The 20541-nt window shown below is 37.1% G+C and overlaps 1 protein-coding gene across 1 annotated transcript; it reads right to left on the reverse strand.

Annotated features, from left to right (window-relative positions):
* Positions 1 to 73: 73 nt before the first annotated feature.
* LOC144445306 (uncharacterized) lies at positions 74 to 19536 on the reverse strand. The gene is made up of 19 exons (XM_078134847.1): positions 19386 to 19536; positions 16686 to 16873; positions 15024 to 15149; positions 14528 to 14593; positions 13812 to 13842; positions 12905 to 13115; positions 11888 to 11991; positions 10675 to 10845; positions 9550 to 9690; positions 8598 to 9098; positions 7983 to 8135; positions 6410 to 6570; positions 5918 to 6022; positions 4308 to 4536; positions 3499 to 3722; positions 2773 to 2989; positions 1548 to 1630; positions 587 to 689; positions 74 to 195 (listed from the first exon to the last, which is right to left on the reverse strand). Exons 1-19 carry the CDS (start codon positions 19534 to 19536, stop codon positions 74 to 76), a joined length of 3087 nt encoding a protein of 1028 aa, XP_077990973.1.
* Between the last annotated feature and the right edge of the window lie 1005 nt (positions 19537 to 20541).

The following is a 20541-nucleotide window of genomic DNA, read 5'->3' on the forward strand; positions in this document are numbered from 1 at the left end:
GCCCTCTACCAAAAGACAACATTTATACAGGTGTTCAGAGTGCACAGCAAAATGGTGACTTCGATTTAAGTTTTTACAGTGGTGAGAAAATACTTGGGTTTGGATTTGCTGTACTTCGCCGTGTGGAACGTCTCAACGGTTGATGATCCATTGGAGAATATAATCCACCAACAAGCACTTGATTTGAATCGTTGTCTGTTAAAAATTAAAAAGACAAGAAAAAAAAATGAAGTTTCACATTTCAGACTGACTGGGCTTGTAACATAATGGTTGCTAGAGTGTTGGCAAGGACAGCATTTTGTCTGCAGATGTAGAATAATATATTATGCCAATCTATAAATATGCATTGAATTTTTCATTGATGACTAAACTCTGGTGACAACATTTTTGGTTCATGACTGAAAATATCATGTCATTTTTTCAAAGTTCTCATTGGTTATAACTGAATTGTGTCATGCAAATGAGCACCTTATCATATTTCTCTGTCTGTGTCTGTCTGTCTGTCTGTCTGTCTGTCTGTCTGTCTCTCTCTCTCTCTCTCTCTCTCTCTCTCTCTCTCTCTCTGAATTTTGTTAATGATACTTACTGGAGGGAGAATCAAATGACATGAGATTGGACACGTTGAGGGCGCTGCTAGTGTCTGTGATGGGCACAGGTGTGTAGAGCAAATTTTCACTCTCTAGTGAAGTCTGAAATAAAAGTTAGAAGAAAAAAAGAAAGTCATAAGGCGTCCAAACTACATAAAAAACAACAACCAAGTCTTCATAGAAGACACAGTCCTCAAATAAATTACTTCTACATGACTGAATGATGGCATGGTTGGAAAGAAACTGGTCACAAATACATACTATTGAAAAGTGATTTGATATTGATAATTGACCCTACAGGTCAAAGTTTAAAAGGGTAATGTCCCTCAAGGATGTAAATTTATTTATATAAACTTTGGATTATGTGGAGTCATTCATTATTTCATATCACATAATTTTGCTCGGTTGCCAAAAAACACCAAACACTCTCTTCCACATGTATGGTATTTAGTGATAAACCATTGCATTGTGGGTCTTGGTGAACATGAATATTCATTACATGCACACTGAATATTCATGACTTCAAAGAGCTTATTTTGTATGCGATTGACTTTATCTGAAGGAGTTTAATTGAGGTTCCTTTAAGGCATTTGACAGATAGATCTCATATCCAAGATGATTATGAGAGTTACTATAGACCTGTTGATGGTTCCAAGATGCATTGCGCATCTCTCCCTACAATGCCATGTATTATGTATGCGCTCAGGGGTGTGCACATGCTACTTGGGGGATGGTTGTCATCTGACCATACCCTGAATTCACCTGTAAAATCACTGTCTGATGGCGTTTAGTATTTGTTCTATAAAATCACTCATAATCAGAGAGGCCAACATGTCTTTCCATCATTTCTTCATAAAAATGTCATTTCAAACGTAATAAAGACAAAACAAGACTGAATGTAACAACATAAGCGACGCCCTCTCACGCAATGCATCTTGGAACCAGCAAATCAATTCTTACCTGACTTGGTGTATTAGTCTGCAGTCTAATCTTTGAGAATTTGCTGGATAAAGATTCTGATTTTGGTGTGGCTAACTGTTTATCTGAAAAGAGAAATTGTTATATTGTAATTCAAGAAAGACAAAATACAAAATACAAAAAAACAACAACAAAAAACAGGTAAAACTGTACTGGTAGTATTTTCCTTGTTTTTTTTCCCCTGGCATTTTGCAAACTCTTTGCTTCCCTGGTACGTGTTTGGTGAAATCTTGTTTGTTGCTAAAACTAGTGTAAAAGCTACAACTTAATTTTATCAGAAGGTGCAGTCAATGGGCAGATTTGTTGTTCATTATAATACATTGTTCAGACCAAAATGATGTTTTTTAATAGTATCACCCCCCCCCCCCCCCACCACCACCACCCCCACCACACACACACACACACACACACACCAAATAGTTTGTGTCCTCCCACTGGTGGTAAAGGATATCTGCCCTCCCTTCCTCCCACTGGGCTTGAACTTGCTTGCGAACTCACTGCCCACTTAATATTGTGAATGATTCAGCCACTCCCCACGAGGAAAATGTTTGTGCTATCCACTATAGCAACAATTCATTTTGATGGACATAATGTGCTGCTGCTGTGCATACCTATAATAGTATAACACTGCCACCCCTCCCCAACCCCCACAATTCCAAGTTCCTGCTCCCACTGCATCAAAATCAGGACTACCCCATTACAGTTTTTCCTTGTTCCTTGCTCCCCTCCCACTACTGATCGTAAAATTGTTCACCAATTGAAATTCCATCTTTGTTATCTGCACCTGTATTAGCCTTCTATTTTGACTGTTTAAAAAGTCATGCTGACCTTTCATCCCGGTGCGATATTCCACTTGGCATTGAACTTATCAACAATTTGTTTACAATCAAACACCAGCTAAGTATTTAGTAATGAAAAAAATCTACTCACAGAATCAAAAACATTTCTTGAAAACGAACCCCAAACTTTTGCTGACACCTCATCAGCATTGCCAACGAAAATTTTGGATTGACTTCCAAGAAATGTTTTGACACAGTGTGTAGAAATTTTCATTACTATGTATGAATCCAGAGTCCTTGAACATTCATTCTCACACCAGCTAAAACCAGGGTTCTGCCAAGCTTGAGAGTAGTCCCAGTCGCTAATTAATATTCATGCTAATTTGCATAATTAATGAATAAATTAATGGTGCACTCAAATAACCTACCACACTGATGCGTTTGTTTTATTTTGAGTGGGGTTCTTTGTAAGTCCTGTAACTGTTGTTCTGGTTCAGTCTTCATAAACTGTTCAGCTTGTTGGTTCAGGTCTACAACGCTGATACTACCAGGAGTGTTTAACGTGGTTGACAACCTTGTCTTTGATGCTTGGGGTGTCTCTAGTTTACTAGGTACTAGATACTTGGTAAACCAGTCTTGGGAAGCCTACATGAATGAAGAAGATAAGAACTATTGTTGCTTACTAAATATCAGAGACAACAAACTATAACTAATTAAAGGTGATTCAAAATGCTCACATTCACTATCGCTAATTTGCTAGACGACATGTTTGTGAAATGCATTCTGGTTTTAAAACTTTTCAAAAGCGTCTGCAAACACCTTAAAATGACCTTTTTTCAGTCACTTCCCTTTGGATTTACTTCAAGAGTTTTCGGGTATTTCCAGTCCCACCTAGACCACGGGATTTTATGACGTCATAAGGGGTACACGTTAGCACTAAGACTATGACGAGCGTAGTCACTAGGTGAATAAACTCAACAGCATTGTGAAAAAAATACATTGCTAGTGGTTGTAATAGACATCAGTAAACAAAAACTACACTCTACATGTCTTATTTGTTGCTTACTAACAAACTATAACTAATTAAGCAGTGACTGTAAACATCATTAGCAATGCAAATAACTTCATATGAATATGGTAATTTTTCTGCTTACATTATTATCAACATCCTTATCATTGGTTGCATCTTGGGTTACAGAGTTCTTTGGTGTGGTTTTAGTAGATAATGACTGTCTTAGTCTTGTGGTCGGCGTTGTCTTTGGTGTCATCTTTGCATGCAACGATTGTCTTAAAACCATCAATGCTGGACTACTACTAGTATTCGTCAGTGGTCCCGTGTCTCTTCTGCTTCCAGGTGTACGTTTAGAAGGTGTACCCGCTGTACGGTTAAGAAAACAAAACAAATTACATACTGTTTGCTGTCATAATTTGTCAGAAAATAAAGATATTTTCACAAATTTTGAGTTCTGGAGTCACTTCATGATTATGATTTCACATCACATAAATTTAACTCCGTTGCCATGACGCACCAAATTAAAACTTTTTTTCTTTTTTTTTTGGTACCTTTATTATTACTAGTGCTGGTAGACAGTTGCCTCAAGGAGCATAACAGATATGAATATGTATGAGATGAACAATGTCAAGAAACAACAAATTGAAACTCATCTTTATCTCTGTTATTCTAACGGTTCTACGTACACTGTTGACTCATGGGGCTTAGCACACATGAATATGTATTAGATGAACATTAAATTTTGCCGAAGTGCCTGTTACCTTCCGATAAAGTCCTGACTTACATCTGCAATATCAGGACCCACAAAAACAAATCTATTAGTGTGTGACAAGCACTGGCATTAATATTAGACTACGAATTGTAAAACCAGGAACTATTTTTAATGGAGTTAAAATCTTACAAACTTGTGAAACTTTAACCATAGGCTCTACATTAGATCACTATACATACCTTCACAGTGTGGCTTTGTTTGTCTAACGGGACTAGATACACTAAAGAACCCAGCATCAAATGTCCTCATTTCTGTACTTCTACACTTCTCGGCGGCTTCTGCTGATTCTTCTTCTTCTTTTTCTTCTTCATGTTTAGCTTTCATGGCTGCCTTTATCTTGGCAAGTCTCTTCCTGGCTGCCTCCCTGGCTTCACTGGCCTTGCTAGACTTAGCTACTACTGTTTTTGTCTTCTGCAATGAGATACAAACAGATATGGACGTTCCATAAAATGGAATGGGTAATAGGAAAAACAAAAGAATACCGAGTTTGGCCACAGATGGCGCTATTCAGTAGCAGCTTTTCAACTAGATGACTAGGCTAAATTCACTTGGTAACCTATACAGCATACTTTTACTATTATAAATTATAACATTATTATAATGTTTGGGATTTTTTAACACTAAAGTTATGTAATACTATATTGATTTATTCATATTTCAATATTCCCAATGATGCAAATCCCTACTCCATGTACAACAGTACAGTTCAAGAATCCCTTCTGATTTGCAAGTCTGATGTATATCTGAACTAGCCAGCCTGGTGTTATCATAGTGCGGGTGAAGGTATTTCAGCCCTTCCAGTTGTTAACACATGCTGGTGAGGTGTTAGTGTCAGCCTGGTGTTAACATTCGGCTGGTACAGCCATTAACCCTTTCAGTTGCTGACACATCCTGGTGAAGTGTTAGTGCCAGCCCATTGTCAGTGCTGAGCAAGAGTGATACTTTGCTCTCTCACAAATTGACTCTGACTCTGAGGAACGATTGCACAATGTCACACAAGCTCAACAAGTGAACTTTGTTTGTTATGGGGAGAGGGGGTCTGGCTTCAATGCGATTGCTGAACTTCATTTTTGCACTTCTAACCAAGTTTCGAAAACTTTCACACCTTCAATGATAAAAGCTTCTGTATTTACTACTGAGATGTTGATAAGTTGATAAAAATTTAATTCTGATGTAACACACAGTGCTGGGTTTATAGTAATATTTTGATGTGTTTACCATCATCTCAGTAAACAGGTTCATAAGGTTGGGACTTCATGTTTTTTACATTTCATCGATCGATCGTACTGGTGTGACCACTTCAATTTTCATCATGGTTTACATCATATATAAACGTGTGATGTCGCACTGTGAATGTTCCTTCAGGGGCCGAGGGGGAGGCAGTTTTGTTCTAAATGAACGATGTTTGCTTATTGAGCTTGAGTGACATTCTGCGATCGTGAACAAATCCACTGGTCCAGAGTCCGAGACTAGCGATTTTTTTGGGCAGACCACACAAATTTTACCTTGTCTGGTCCATCGGACCAGTACCTTACTGTTAATAACTATGTTAAAAAGTCATCTGAATTTACAGATTCATAGGTAAGATTTAATGTTTCACATTAGCAGGACATTGGACCACTAATTCTTTCAGCAGGACCACTGGATTTTTTAAGGCACTGGTCCGGGAACCACCAGTTCACAAAATGATTTGTTCACCCCTGTATACTATTACCTTGACAACACATGGAAAGCAAAGGGATACATCCATCCTTATATCAAACATCCTGTGCACTAAATAGACACTTACTTTTTTCACAACTTTCTTGACTTGCTTGGGTTGAGCAACTTCTTTTTGCCAGTTGTTCATCTTCATTTTCTCTAAGTCAGCAAACATTGCGTCAACAGTTTCAACCTTTAACAAAATAAATTTACGGACAAAATTAAAATAAATTTTCAAAAACTATCTAGTCTGTAGCTCTGTCATGTCAAACTGGGAGGCACTCACTGTTCTTTTTTGTGTCGGTTATCTTGTCTTTGCATGAGGTCTTCTCTTAGCATGTACTACAACTACATTAGTTCATTTCAAATTTTCATTTCGACAAAATATCACATGAAACTGAATCCATTCATTCTTGCTATCTAAATAATCTTAAAGTGTAGCATGTGCAGTTTCTTATTGGTTTCTGCTTGGTTGTATATCAAACAGAGCCAGTGAACACTAACATGAATTGGGCTGTAGTTCAGGGGCCATCGCATGAATGATGAATGACTATATTAAGAAAGCTACAATATTCTTTACCTGCCATGCTATGAGGTCCCAGAATCCTTGCAAATCCATACATGTCACTTCTTTCTCTCCACGATGAAACTCACAGTCATCAATCAAACCCAGAAATTGTTTAAATTTACCCCTAATTAGTAGCTCAGCTTTACCTGTAACAGCTGCTATTTGACCAATCACTACAGAGAAAATGATAATTTACATATTAGCAGGAAAAAATGATTTTATTTGACCAATCACTGCGGAGGAGTTTACTTTTTACAATCAGAAAAGTAAACCAGAGTGCTGTTATTATATGAGGGGTTACAAACATACACCTGAATTATCTAAGTGTACCGGGTAATAATTACTACCTGGGGTATATGCCCAGCAGTTGCTACTTCACTCTGTTCTAAAGATTTTCACTGATAAGAATGTTTTGCATTTGTACAGGAGAAAGGAAGTTGCCTTGGTGTTTCACACATGGGACATGTTTTTAAAACAAAGATACTTCAAACACAAGTTCTCTTCTTCCTCTTTAGATTGAGAAACAGACATGTTTTGAATAAATCACCTGTCCATCACACCACTGGCAATACTCAACACCTCCAGCAAATTTGGATCATTCTGTCAGATTCAGTTAGACACTGAAGAAGGACAAGTTTTTTGTTCAAAACTGTTTCTCAATCAAAAGTGGAAGAAGAGAACTTGTGTATGAATCTTAGTGCTTCCATGATGGACAGAGTGCCAAAAGATAGACACATTTCAACTCGAGACTAACAGTAACAGAAACAGAGATATAACACACACAGCAGGATCCTTTACCCAATCACACTGAAAACTGACAAAGCATTGCTATTCTTTTACACTGCAGCAGAAACAGGCTTCTTTTGAAAACATTACACATAGACTTGATGATTCTAATGGCTTAAGTTTTTAGTTTGCATCTAATAATCAACATGGTAACTTGTCTACTTCCACATCTACACTAAGTGGTGCACCTCTGTAATTATTTATTTTACATTTGAAGTTGTCTGTCTGTCTGTCTGTCTGTCTGTCTGTCTGTCTGTCTGTCTGTCTGTCTGTCTGTCTGTCTGTCTGTCTGTCTGTCTGTCTGTATGTATGTATGTATGTATGTATGTATGTATGTATGTATGTATGTATGTATGTATGTATGTATGTATGTATGTGTGCGTCTGTATGTATGTATGTATGTATGTATGTATGTATGTATGTATGTATGTGTGTATGTGTGCGTCTGTATGTATGTATGTATGTATGTATGTATGTATGTATGTATGTATGTGTGTATGTATGTATGTATGCATGTATGTGTGTATGTGTGTATGTGTGTATGTATGTATGTATGTATGTATGTATGTATGTATGTATGTATGTATGTATGTATGTATACATATGTATGTCACATTGTGTGTGTGTGTGTGTGTGTGTGTGTGTGTGTGTGTGTGTGTGTGTGTGTGTGTGAGTGAGTGTGTATGTGTGTGTCTAAAAGATCATTTATGAGTGGAAAACTGAGGTATCTACATTTCTCCTGTACAATAGTGTCATTTGGTATACTGACCCTGGGTAGTGAGAATCAAGATTATCTTACCATCTTCTGAGAGTTCTTGAGAATCTTTATAATCCAACCATTTCTTACACTTCACACGTAGTCTTGCAGTCTCTTGATCAACAAGTCCCCTGAAATAGGGAATATTGTGTTCTTCTGTACCAGCTAGGGTGTCTGTCTCCATGGCAACATCATCTAAATAGTCATCAACAGAGAATAACTTACAGATAACGGGGAAACTCAACTCCAGGAAATAGAGACAATTTTCATAAACTATTGGATCTGGAGAGTCATTTCATAATTTTACATAACCTAAAATTACTTGCAATTTCAGAGAAATATCAAGTTGAACGTGTGCATTTATAGGGTATCTCCGCTATGGACTATTGCATCATGGGAGTCAACAGATTTAATGTATTCAATGGTTGAACACTGAATATTCATGAGAGCTGTTTTACACTGAAGTGTATAGCATTTTTGTAGGAAAACACAGTAAATCTGTGAAGCTGTTTTAATTAAAAATCTAAAATACATACTCCTTTCTAAGTCATGTTAATTACCACTTTAGTACTAGGTTGCCTCTGACAACCGATCAGTGTGAACTAATTTGAGTGTGAATGCAATAAAATGAGAGATATATTTAATACTTGTAGCTACCTTTCTTTTCCACGACAGCAGCCTCCATTTCATCCTTCTGTGTCGGTTCGACAACTTTTTCAGACAAGCGACGAGACCTCCTTGGTGTCAGTTTCACGTCCTCATCTACCAATGCCAGTTTAGGTGCTGGGGTTAACCTACGACCCGATGGTCTTCTCGACCTCCCTGTTGGTGTTTCACTCCGACTCCCATCATCCAAGCCATCTCTGAGTGCATTTACCGAAGCTTCAGACTTAGATGCAGTCTCTGGATTGTCGTGTACTTTTTCCACAGTGCTGATTGGTTCAGGGTGATCTTTGACATCTGAGCCCATGCTGATTGGTTCAGAGTGACCTTTGACACCTGGGGTCAGATGCCTTCCAGATATTCTCCTTGACTTTCTTATTATTGGTGTGCTGTCATTTTCATCATCTGCCATTTCACTATCTTGATGCGTTATTCTCACAGCTGGCGTTGCTTTATGTTCAGAGACACTACGTTTCCTGGTCACTGGTGTCACACCTACATTGCATCACATACAGAAAAAACACAACTGTACCCTTAAACTTGCACACCTACATTGTATCACGTACAGAAAAAACACAACTTTACCCTTAAACTTGCACTAGCTGGAACTGTGATATTATTTTGTCAATAAGACAAACCAATGATACATTCACTAAAAATTGTTAAAACACCAATAATTAGACATTGTATCTGATAGAGGTCTATCTAATCTATAGATAATATACATGTAGTATATAATCCAAAATAAATACCTAATCCTCATCTATAGTCCCTCTAAGTTACTGACATTTTACAGAGTTGTATTTCCACAAATGTGAAATATAAACATCTAAACCAATATAGCTACTTCAATCTCCTCCCAGTTCATTTTATGTGTACACTAACTTCTGAGGCAAACATTTCAAAACAAGAATTAATTTGTAGATTTTGAAATTTCCTCACTTACTTTCAACGTTTTCCAATTCCATGTCCTCTTCTGGGTCCATAATTCGTACTCTCTTCTCATATGACTTTACATATGGTGTTGACTTACGACCTGATGGCTTCCTATGTTGCTGTGGTGTTTTCACTTCAGACTCACCAGTGCCTGTATTAAGTCATAAGTGTTAGTGAAAGAAGTATTACACACACACACACACACAGACACACACACACACACACACACACACACACACACACACACACACACACACACACACACACAGGGAACTCCTTACTTGGAGTGGAGCAGTCTGCACAATCTGGAACTCATCTAGAAAAGCAAGCACAAAACATTCCAGGACTCCAGTTACAGTGGAAAGATCCCTACACACACACACACGCACACACACACACACACAGAAACAGACATATAGGTACAGACACACGCACACAATGTGTGACTGGCATTTGTCTCATTGACAGAAAATACAGAAACACACAAAATAAATTATAATATATGTATATACTAAACACACACACACACACACATTACATAGACACAGAAATATCACAAAACAGATGTACCGTAGACACACACACACCCACCTACATACATACATACATGCACACACACACACACGCGCACACACGCATACATACATACATACATACATACATACATACATGCATACATGCATACATACATACATACATACATACATGCATGCATACATGCATACATACATGCATACATACATGCATACATACATACATGCATACATGCATACATACATACATACATACATACATACATGCATACATGCATACATGCATACATACATGCATACATACATACATGCATACATACATACATACATACATACATACATACATACATACATACATACATACATACATACATGCATACATACATACATGCATACATACATACATACATACATACATACATGCATACATGCATACATACATGCATACATACATACATACATACATACATACACACACACACGCATGCAGTACATACATATGATATCACTACGTGCATTGACAAAATTGACGTGGTGTTGAAACATACTACCAGTACCACACACTCATATTCATATAAAAGAATCAAACTATATTTACTTACTGAGAGCAAAGGAAACTGATCGTCGTGACGATCTCCTGAGTGGGCGGCTTTCTTTATCACTTTCATCTGATGATGATAGTTCACTGTCGCCTCTTTTCCACCTCTGCCGTTCTGACTTGTGGTGTTTAGGTCTAGCTCCTGTACTATTCTTTCCTGCTTTGCCTGCTGGTGCTGTCAGTCAATTGAAATGACATTTTTTTAATCTCATGTCTTATATTTGTGATCACAAATCTCATTGAAAGGGAAATGCTACTCCAGGAAAAACAAAGAAATTTGACAATAATATGCCTTTGGTTTTGGAGTCATTTTATGATTTTACATTGCATAATTTTTGCTTGATTGACAAGAAACACCAAATTGAAACTCCTTTCACCTTGATTGTTCTTTCAATGGAACACCATAGCATCATGGGTCTTAGCAGATATAAATATTTATTAGATGCACACTGAATATTCATGACTCCTTAGAGCTTATATCTTTCAGATAAATAGTCATTGCAGTTTTGTTGAAACAGCTCGAAGTGTTTGTATAGTAATCCGTACAACAGAGCATTGTAATTGTCAAGTTTTGAAGAAAGTAGTGCACAAACAAGTCTGTGGTAGGTATTTTTGAACAGATAGAACTTTACGTATATGACTGATTTTACTCAGAGGAAAGTACATTTAGTCTTGTAGTATAAATCAGTGCTTGGAAGGTTGCCAAACAAAAGTCAATAATCGATAGTCCCTCTGGTGTGTGACACCTCAACCCCTACGGTCACTACAATTAAGTGAGCAGAATTGTCTTCGGGTCTGTCAGCTTGACTCAGCTTAAACTGGCCATATGGATGAGGATTGGGTATTTATTTTGTTTTAATTTACAAAATAATTTTATTATGACTTTCTACTAGAAAAATCAATGTGAAACAACATATGGCAAGTCCTTGTTTGTAACTCAATAAATTCCAACAGTTATTGTACGTAAAATAACAAACTTTTCACACACACATTTTTTTTTTTTTTTTTTTTGCTTTTTGAGTTATATTGAGTATTGAGTTATAAACATAGACGTTGTCCATTTTTCACTTTGATTTGTCAAGTGGGAAGCCATGATAAAAATATTTTACAAAATAACTACCCAACCCTCCTCATCCGTATGGCCACTTTAACTGCGTCTAGTGTTATAATGTGGAGACATTTACTATGTATGGGATTCTAAGAGTTACTAGGTTTACCTTGTGTATTTTCATCTGACTGGCTTTCATTTGTAGTGGTGATAGATGACACATCAGAAGCAAACATTGGCAGTTCACTTTTAGCACGAGAAGGAGTTGATACCCTGCAAAGAATATGGAATGTAAAAAAGAAAAGACACACATTAAAAAAGTTATATAATAATGGTGGAACAGTCTATTGAGCGGTTTTACTTTTCTGTCAATTTCCATCTTTGTTCTAAAAAAAATGATATACAAATACAACTCATTTCTTCAATCAGTTAGTAACTACTCATCAATAGCAGTCGCTAGACTCGTAGTAACAAGGCCCCTTAGGTAACTTATACATTTTTTATTTTCCTTGGCTGAGTGAACAAATATGTTTCCAGGCAAGTACCATCAGTAAACCAACATTCAATTACTTTTATGTAGGCTTACACTAACTATGCCCACATTTACGGAGAAAGTATTATTAGTTATAGAGCATATCCCTATAACAATACATACATGGCTTAAAATTAACAGCAGTCCAAGAAATACAAACTACCTGAATATTGTATCTAGAGTACCAAATGTATAAAAGGTGGTAGTCTGTTGGACCAATTATTGTTTTTATTCTTTATTTAGTGTAAAACTCAATAAGCATTACAAACAACATAAACTGTTGAAGGGTAGGCTTCTTTCCATTGAGGCCCTCCTTATACATCAAATCGACAATCACACAGAAGTCGACTTACACAAATTCTAAAATACACACATTGTGACTTGGTACCTCCTGATATATAAAGTAAATGTTAGGCAGAAAAATTGACTCTGTGATTCCCAATGGAAATTGACAGAAAATTGTACCTGAAACAGATGATGAGGCTAAGTCTGACTATTCAAACCCTGTGTACGGAGAGGTTTGCTAAAATGAAATCTGGAAACACACAGAACATGTATGGGCAAGCATGCAGAAGGTATACATTTTTGTACGGGGCGAGTGGGGGTGACATGCAAGGCATCTAGGAATCAACAGGTTCAATTTACTAAACTCACCTATGCTTGAAGCTTCTGAAGAATTCACCTTTAGAGGCAGGACTAAGTGGTTTGAATTCATAGTCAGCAATACTGAAATGTGCTGTGAATTGAAACCCAGACGGTGCAAAGGATTCTTCCTGAGATGATGTACCATCTTGACCTCTACTGGAGGTTACTTTAGATGCATCAAATCTCATTGCTTTGGCTAGTCTTACATCAGAGTCACTTCCTGTATGACGACAAAATTAGTGAATATTATAATTTCTCATCAGTAATGTCCCTTGTGAGTATAGTATTAAATGTACAAGTCTAGTTCCTGACGACTGTATTCCGATTTTACACTATGTTATCTTCACACATTAGGTCTAGCCAATGTTATTACTAAGGTATTAAATTTGGTTCCACCCCATGCTGTGTGAAGCGTAAACAACGCATGTCAGTAGTAATCCATCACAAATTGACAGGTTGTCACCATCGCTCATTAATATTCATTGGTACAGCAGGACTGATACGATATGCAAATGTCTAACCGAACTCCACAACCTGTCTGCTTAAACTAAAATAACTTGGAGACATGATGTCATCATGTTTATATGAACACTGTAGGGGGAGCACAAAATTCTGTGTGGGAGTAACAACATTGACTAGACGTAATGTGTGAAGATAACGTAGTGAAAAATCAGAACACAGTCGTCAGGAACTAGACTACACCAGCTGTAACAGGGGTGTTATTTTTATGATCAGACCACAAACAAATATACTCACTAACAGTGTTGAAGTACCAATGGAGGACAAAAGGCTGCACATGTATCACTAAATCAATGAAAATCATTTAGTACTGTACAACGTACTTTTTTTCCCCAGGTAGTAAGTTGTCATAAAGTACAAAAAGAACTAGAAAAAAGTTTTGATGTATTAACCATACCTGACGAGGCTGTTTGTTTCTTTGTTTCTTTCTGTAAAAACAAATCACATGATAATATCAATCCAAGACGTGAAGCTTGTTATACAACAAAATGATTTCAACCATGTGAGTTTTGGCTTTTTTTATTATTATCATTTTGACCCAAAACAAATTTAAAAAATGCATTTTATTGGAGCACACACCGATGATATAGAAGAATAAAGTGTATAATGAGTTGCCGTGTTACAAATAGGTGATCATTTTCATCACAGTTCAGTATAACTAACATTACACCATGCACGAGCCGAGTGGAACAAAAAATATGGAATGTATACCCTGCTCATTCTACATCACAACGCATGTCTACATCACTCGTTCTGCTGTATACAAAATATGAGTCGAAACGGTCAAAATTGTGTGTCGATATTTTTTTGCGAGTCTGTGTAACCAAGACAAATTTCCATTGAGTTGGACAATAAATTATTATTATTATTATTATTATTATTATTATTATTATTATTTTTCATTAATATTACTGGCACTGGTATTAATTATTTTATTCTCCAATATTTTTCTTCATGCAACCGGAAAATACCTGTGACAAGACCTTAAGGTTTTTGTCCCTACTTGGTACACGTCTAGCGACTCGTAGTAACAAAACACCCTTAAATTTATTGGGAAATAACATTCACAAATTACACTGTATAAAGACAACACACAGGTGATTTTGTTCATACCTTCATAGTTGTACTTGTCATGCTTACTTGACTGGCAAGCCTTTTGGATCTTCGTTCAGGATTTTTCTGAATGTCAGAACAAAACAAAGATGAGTTAGAAACTAACAATGGCTGATATGGTGTTACCCATAACTGAACAACTAATGGTGTGCTTACAAAGACATCCGGGATACATTAGTAAGAGAGCACTCACTTCTTCATGGCAAACACAACTACAAATCCTAGCTGCTTCTTCATTCGACAGTTAAAAAAAGTTTGAAAACTCACCTTTTCAGGTTGTTTTATTATTAGACACTTTATATATATTTTACCTTTATGCATGTGTACCTTTGTTCTAAAACAAACATACGTCACTACGTGTGATACCTTATCTGGGAAAATTTCTGAAACTTTTGCCTAATTTTCCCGTTGGTGTAACCCTGGTTTGTTGCAACCTTAGCAAACACTTTTGTAGATTATATCAATATATGATCATTTGCTAATTTTCTAGTCTCACCTTTGCTTCAGTATTCATTGCAGGTTTCTTTGTCTTGGTTGTGGCAGCTGTTGCATCATGGGAATTTCTATTAGCCAATCTTGCAGATGACCTGGTAACAGGTCGAGACACACTGGTTGCTGATAACTATATAAGAATGATGGAGGAAAAACAGAAACATTCTGTCAATAAAGAGTAAATCTCTACCCAGAGTTAATATTACTCTGGTAAATGAGCCTTTGGTTTACTAAGGTAGACACAAACTAAAATTATTGTCACAATATGTTGATACAACAGTGATAAGCTATTGAATGGATGTTGGTTTAATTATAGTCTCAGTAGGGCTGTTCTCTGAAAGCTAGTTCCACATGCAGTGTACTGTTTTTTTGGACTCCAATATTTACACTATCTTGATCATAGGGTTATTACAACTGCACAACAGAGGAACCACTATATCACCCCCGGCCCCTTGCCTAATCTTACACATTGAAGAACAATAGATTTAGTTTGTGCCTATCTTAGTAAACTGAAGGCTGGATTACCAGAGTCGTAAAATGCATCCAGATAAAATTCTTCCAAATATTACGGAAAATTTAGAGAAAGAAATCAAAATGAATTGAAATGAGTGAATGTCAGTCACCTGGGCATGGCGATGCACAATTTTTACGGGGATGTACAAAATGCAGGTGGGAGTATGTCATACTTTTTAACTCATTATTTCAAACAAGTAACTATCTACATGCAAGAGGGTAGGTGTGTCAGCATCACACTCATTACTACCAAATCAACAAGACCATAGAGTTTCAATTAGGCAATATTGTTTTGCATCTCACATTGCTGTTTTTGCTACAAATTACAAGCACATAAACTAGTCACTGTACAATTTATCTCACTGTCAATACAAATAAACAGAGTTGTGTTTGAATTTTTCTTTTTACATCTGACAGTAATGTTGCTCTGAGTTCACAGTGAGGTAAAATGTAAAACGTTCTATATGCTTAGTGCTTGCATGCTATCGGTGTCTGTATTTTGTTTGAGGCAACTCATGACAAAAAAAAAAACAGCGTGAGTCGTCAAAAACATGCCATCTAATTGAAACTCTATAGTAATTCTGGTTTGGTAGTAATTCCTGCATAGTGTTGAAATTACTCTATAAGAACACAAATCAAAATATCTATAAGCTTGGTATATCAAATGAAAGCTTGACTATACAAGTCTTTGTAGAAGACACAGTACAAATGTACTTCTACACATGACTATGACAGAACCCCATCACGTGTGAGTGCAAGTGTGGTGTACTCAGGGTTTTGCACAAACGCTTGCCGTGTTCTCTGCACCCGTACTTTCACAAGTGCTGAGTGAATATGCAGCAGAAAACACTGCAAGCATGAGTGCAAATACCCCCCCCCCCCCACCTTCTCCCCCTCCCAAGTACCCACACTGGAACTCACATGGCAAGGCGTTCTGTTATTATTACATATGTTTTCTGAAGCAACAAATCTCCATAAAAATGACACTATGCAATCACACGCTTTCATGTAGAACGAACGATCACATCCTCATTTGCATGAAGATATGCAATGATTGTTTTTGGCATTGCACTGCACTGCAAGAAGTTAACACCACTAGCATGTGAGCACACTGGTGCAAGTAATCTCTGGTACATATATAATTAAATGATACCTTTTTCTGTACATTCTGTTTCCCATCTTGACTTGAGTATAAGCTTCTGTCATTGTAGCATACATGATGAACTTTAAATGTTTTCTTGGTAGATTTTTCTTTGTCTAATTTCCTCTTCAAATCCCTTTCCTGTTTCCACTTTTTCAATAATTCTCGTATGTCTCGTTGTTCCTGTACTGTGGTCTTGGCTGTTAAAAAAAGGAAAATGTAGTAAAGATGTCTCATTAGGACACTGACATTACAATAAACAGTCAGACATGTTATATAGTACAAGTTAAAGTACTAAAATATCTGTAATATAACACAAACGTATACTGCCTCTTTCATTTCTCATTTCATAGTATTATATTTGGCCGAGTCTGCTGACAAGCGCTTGTCACTAGAACAATATGCTGCTGACAAGCGTGACCTTTGACACCCATTATGATGTGTTTTGGCGTCAAGTGTAAAACGTTCTTATTACCCTTGAAATTGATTGCACTTTATCACTTTATCAAACACCATCAGTTCTTAAAACTGTTAATTTACGTGTGATAGCTCCTGTTTTTTCCAACAACCGCGAAGTCCGCCGCGTACACACATTACATGTACACTTCACCGCCTATATGCTCCATGGCCATGGCCGCGTATGTGATGTAGTACTACGTGCAACGTGTAAACAGTAAAGGTAATTAATCTAAAACAACTAAAGTTTGTTGCATCAATAACATTCATTATTGTGAAGGACAGGTAAAATGCGTATAGTTTTTGTGGTGTTGCGTGGTCTTTTTACTTGTTTTATCCCATGTGCAGTGATGGCCTCAAAGTAATGACATACAGCTGACGACAGCTCACCGGCCGCGCAAGTTAAACGCCGAATCGTGAAATAAACATTAAATCTCAAGTACTATTAAAGCTGGGGTGGGAAACTTGAAACTACTACAGGAAAACGACACGGTGACGGTATAACTCCATTCCGGGACTTAATTGTGTCAAAGGTACGGGTCAGTACTAGCGCACATGTTGACGTCGACCAGGCTGTAGTACACATGTACGCTCGGCGCTTGTCACGAGAACAATATGCTGCTGACAAGCGCTTGTCACCAGACACTCCGATTATATTTACAACTTGGTCATGGCGCCGCGGTTGATTTAACCACAGGGTAAAGGACCAATGATCAATTTTGTACTCGCGATTTTCCGGATTTCTAATGTTATTTTCTGTATATTTCAAATAAAGTTTTAAATACTGTTTCCTCTTACTGTTTTTTCTATTTCCTACCTGATATCAATGTCTTATCTGAGTTTATCAGCTTTGCATTAATTAGTAGCTTGCTAGAACAAACTCACTATTTGCCCAAATTAACGCATTATGCAGTGAGTGTAAACATCTACTGATCCGACTAAATGATATCCGTGTATTACCATTTAGTCGGATCAGTAGATGTTTACACTCACGGCATAATGCGTTAATTTGGGCAAATAGTGAGTTTGTTCTAGCAAGCTAATTAATGCAAAGCTGATAAACTCAGATAAGACATTGATATCAGGTAGGAAATAGAAAAAACAGTAAGAGGAAACAGTATTTAAAACTTTATTTGAAATATACAGAAAATAACATTAGAAATCCGGAAAATCGCGAGTACAAAATTGATCATTGGTCCTTTACCCTGTGATTTAACTATAAACATCAATGTGCATGTATTTCTTTGGAAATGCAATAACAGACCAGTTTTGGACCAATGTTGCTGTAGATTAGCTGTCAGGCATGCACAGATGTTTAAATTCAATGCTATGGGTGGTTATGTTTTGGTATTTGCTGATTTGGGAATTAAAATCATTTCAATGAACGGACAGGTTTACATTTTGTAAAACAACATGTGAGGATTGATTTGCCCTCGGTTTCATTATAACTTTTTTTTGTTTTTACAGTTCAAACACTGGTATTTTTTGAGTATTTGTAAATTTATACATAATAACACCATTAATTATTTGTCCATCATGACCAGCCTTGAATAGAATTTTAACTCACACCGTCACGTGATTGTGCAATTTTTCTATGCACAATCGTCAAAGTTTGCTCACATTTACAGAGGCACTGAAAAAGCAAAACAATCACAGGACATCGACAAGTTGATCCAGACAAGTGATGTGATGACTGATGTGATGTAAACAGTATCTGGGCTGTGATATCTCGATAATTGGTAAACTGCAATGTACACGTAGCTATATCAGGGAATTTGTGATTATACGAGGTGTCCAGGTACGACGAAACTGATCTGAAGCGGACCTCGAGCTTCGGAAACGAAACGTCATACTAGTAAACATGGCGATTTACGAAACTAGAGAATCTGAATAGATTCTGACGGTAAACTGCCTAAGTAGTCGGACTGTTGTTTACAAGTATACATTTACCAATCCATTTACAACTTTCTCTTGTGAAAATCTATAAATTTGTAATGCACCGATCACGGAAGGCCACTCTGGAGTCAAAATCAAAATGCAAACTTGACAAGCAACAGATAACCAATGTCATGTGTTTACTTCAACTCATCTATCATTCTATGTATTTGACTTCCAAAACAAACTGAAAAACAACATATTACATATTTGAATCAATATTCTTCATTCTTAAATATTGAAACGATAGATATTTGTACTAATCTGGAGTTAGTGATTCAAATCATTTTTAGCTCGTTTCTGATCACATGACTGACTTACCCTCTGTCTCGTCAATCAGTGGCAAGTTCCTCGTTTTATCATATTTTTCATCTCTGGCTGTTTTCTGCAGAATTGATCGTCGATGCCGACGTACAGCCTTTGCATCTAATCTGCCAACGGCAGCACTGCGAGCTTTATACCTTGACTCCATTATCAACTGAAAGAAATCACTATACTAGCTCAGTAGCTGTGCTGTGTAGTCTGTAATAACAATCTCAAAGTCAGCGGTTCAAACTAAGAAAGTCGACGATGATTGGCTGAAATTTACGCAGGCGCATTGAATGTTTTAGCGATCTGCGTTGCCAGTGATTGAGGGCGCCAAACAGATACGTGATCTATCGATCTGTACACATGATCTATGTACAATGATGTCCAAAGTATTACAAATGTAACTGGGACTCTGAATAGCAAAATTTACGGCAGGGGACTCGAGGGAAGGGGAGTGACTGAGGAGAAAATGGGAGGGGAATGAAAAAAGAGGGGGGGGGGAAACATTTTGATCATGATATGAACCAAACTTGTACATGCAGGCAGGCAGACAGGCCAGCAGGCATCTGACGTACGCACGTACTACATACATGCATGCATACATACATACATACATACATACATGCATGTATGTATGTATGCATGCACGCACGCGCACACACACACATTCATACATACGTACATGTAAACATAAATTTACCATGAATTTATTGGGGTAGGAAGCCAATCAGGCTTTTAAAGACCCCTTACTGTTCTGAGGTGGTGATCAACAAATGCCTTAAACTGATTAACTGATGAAGCAGTAATAGCTGACTCCGGTAAACTGTTCCAAATATCAATGACTCTGAGACTGAAGAAATGTTTGCGAATGTCAAGCCTTGATCTGACCTTATATAGTTTCAAACTATGACCTCTAGTTTTAGTTGAAGAAACTTGAAAGAAAATTGCTGGGTCTATTCGAGTAAGTCCGCATGTACGCACGCACGCACGCACGCACGCACACACACACACACACACACACACACACATACATACATACATACATACTGTATACATACATACGTTTACGAAAACAAACAATAATTATTGATAAACATCAACAAGAGTAATTACAAATCACTATCAACATAAGATTTACTATACGTTTCCTACATGCGAAGTGGTTACA

The sequence above is a fragment of the Glandiceps talaboti genome, chromosome 14 (genome assembly GCF_964340395.1).
Source record: "Glandiceps talaboti chromosome 14, keGlaTala1.1, whole genome shotgun sequence".
NCBI classification, from domain to species: domain Eukaryota; kingdom Metazoa; phylum Hemichordata; class Enteropneusta; family Spengelidae; genus Glandiceps; species Glandiceps talaboti.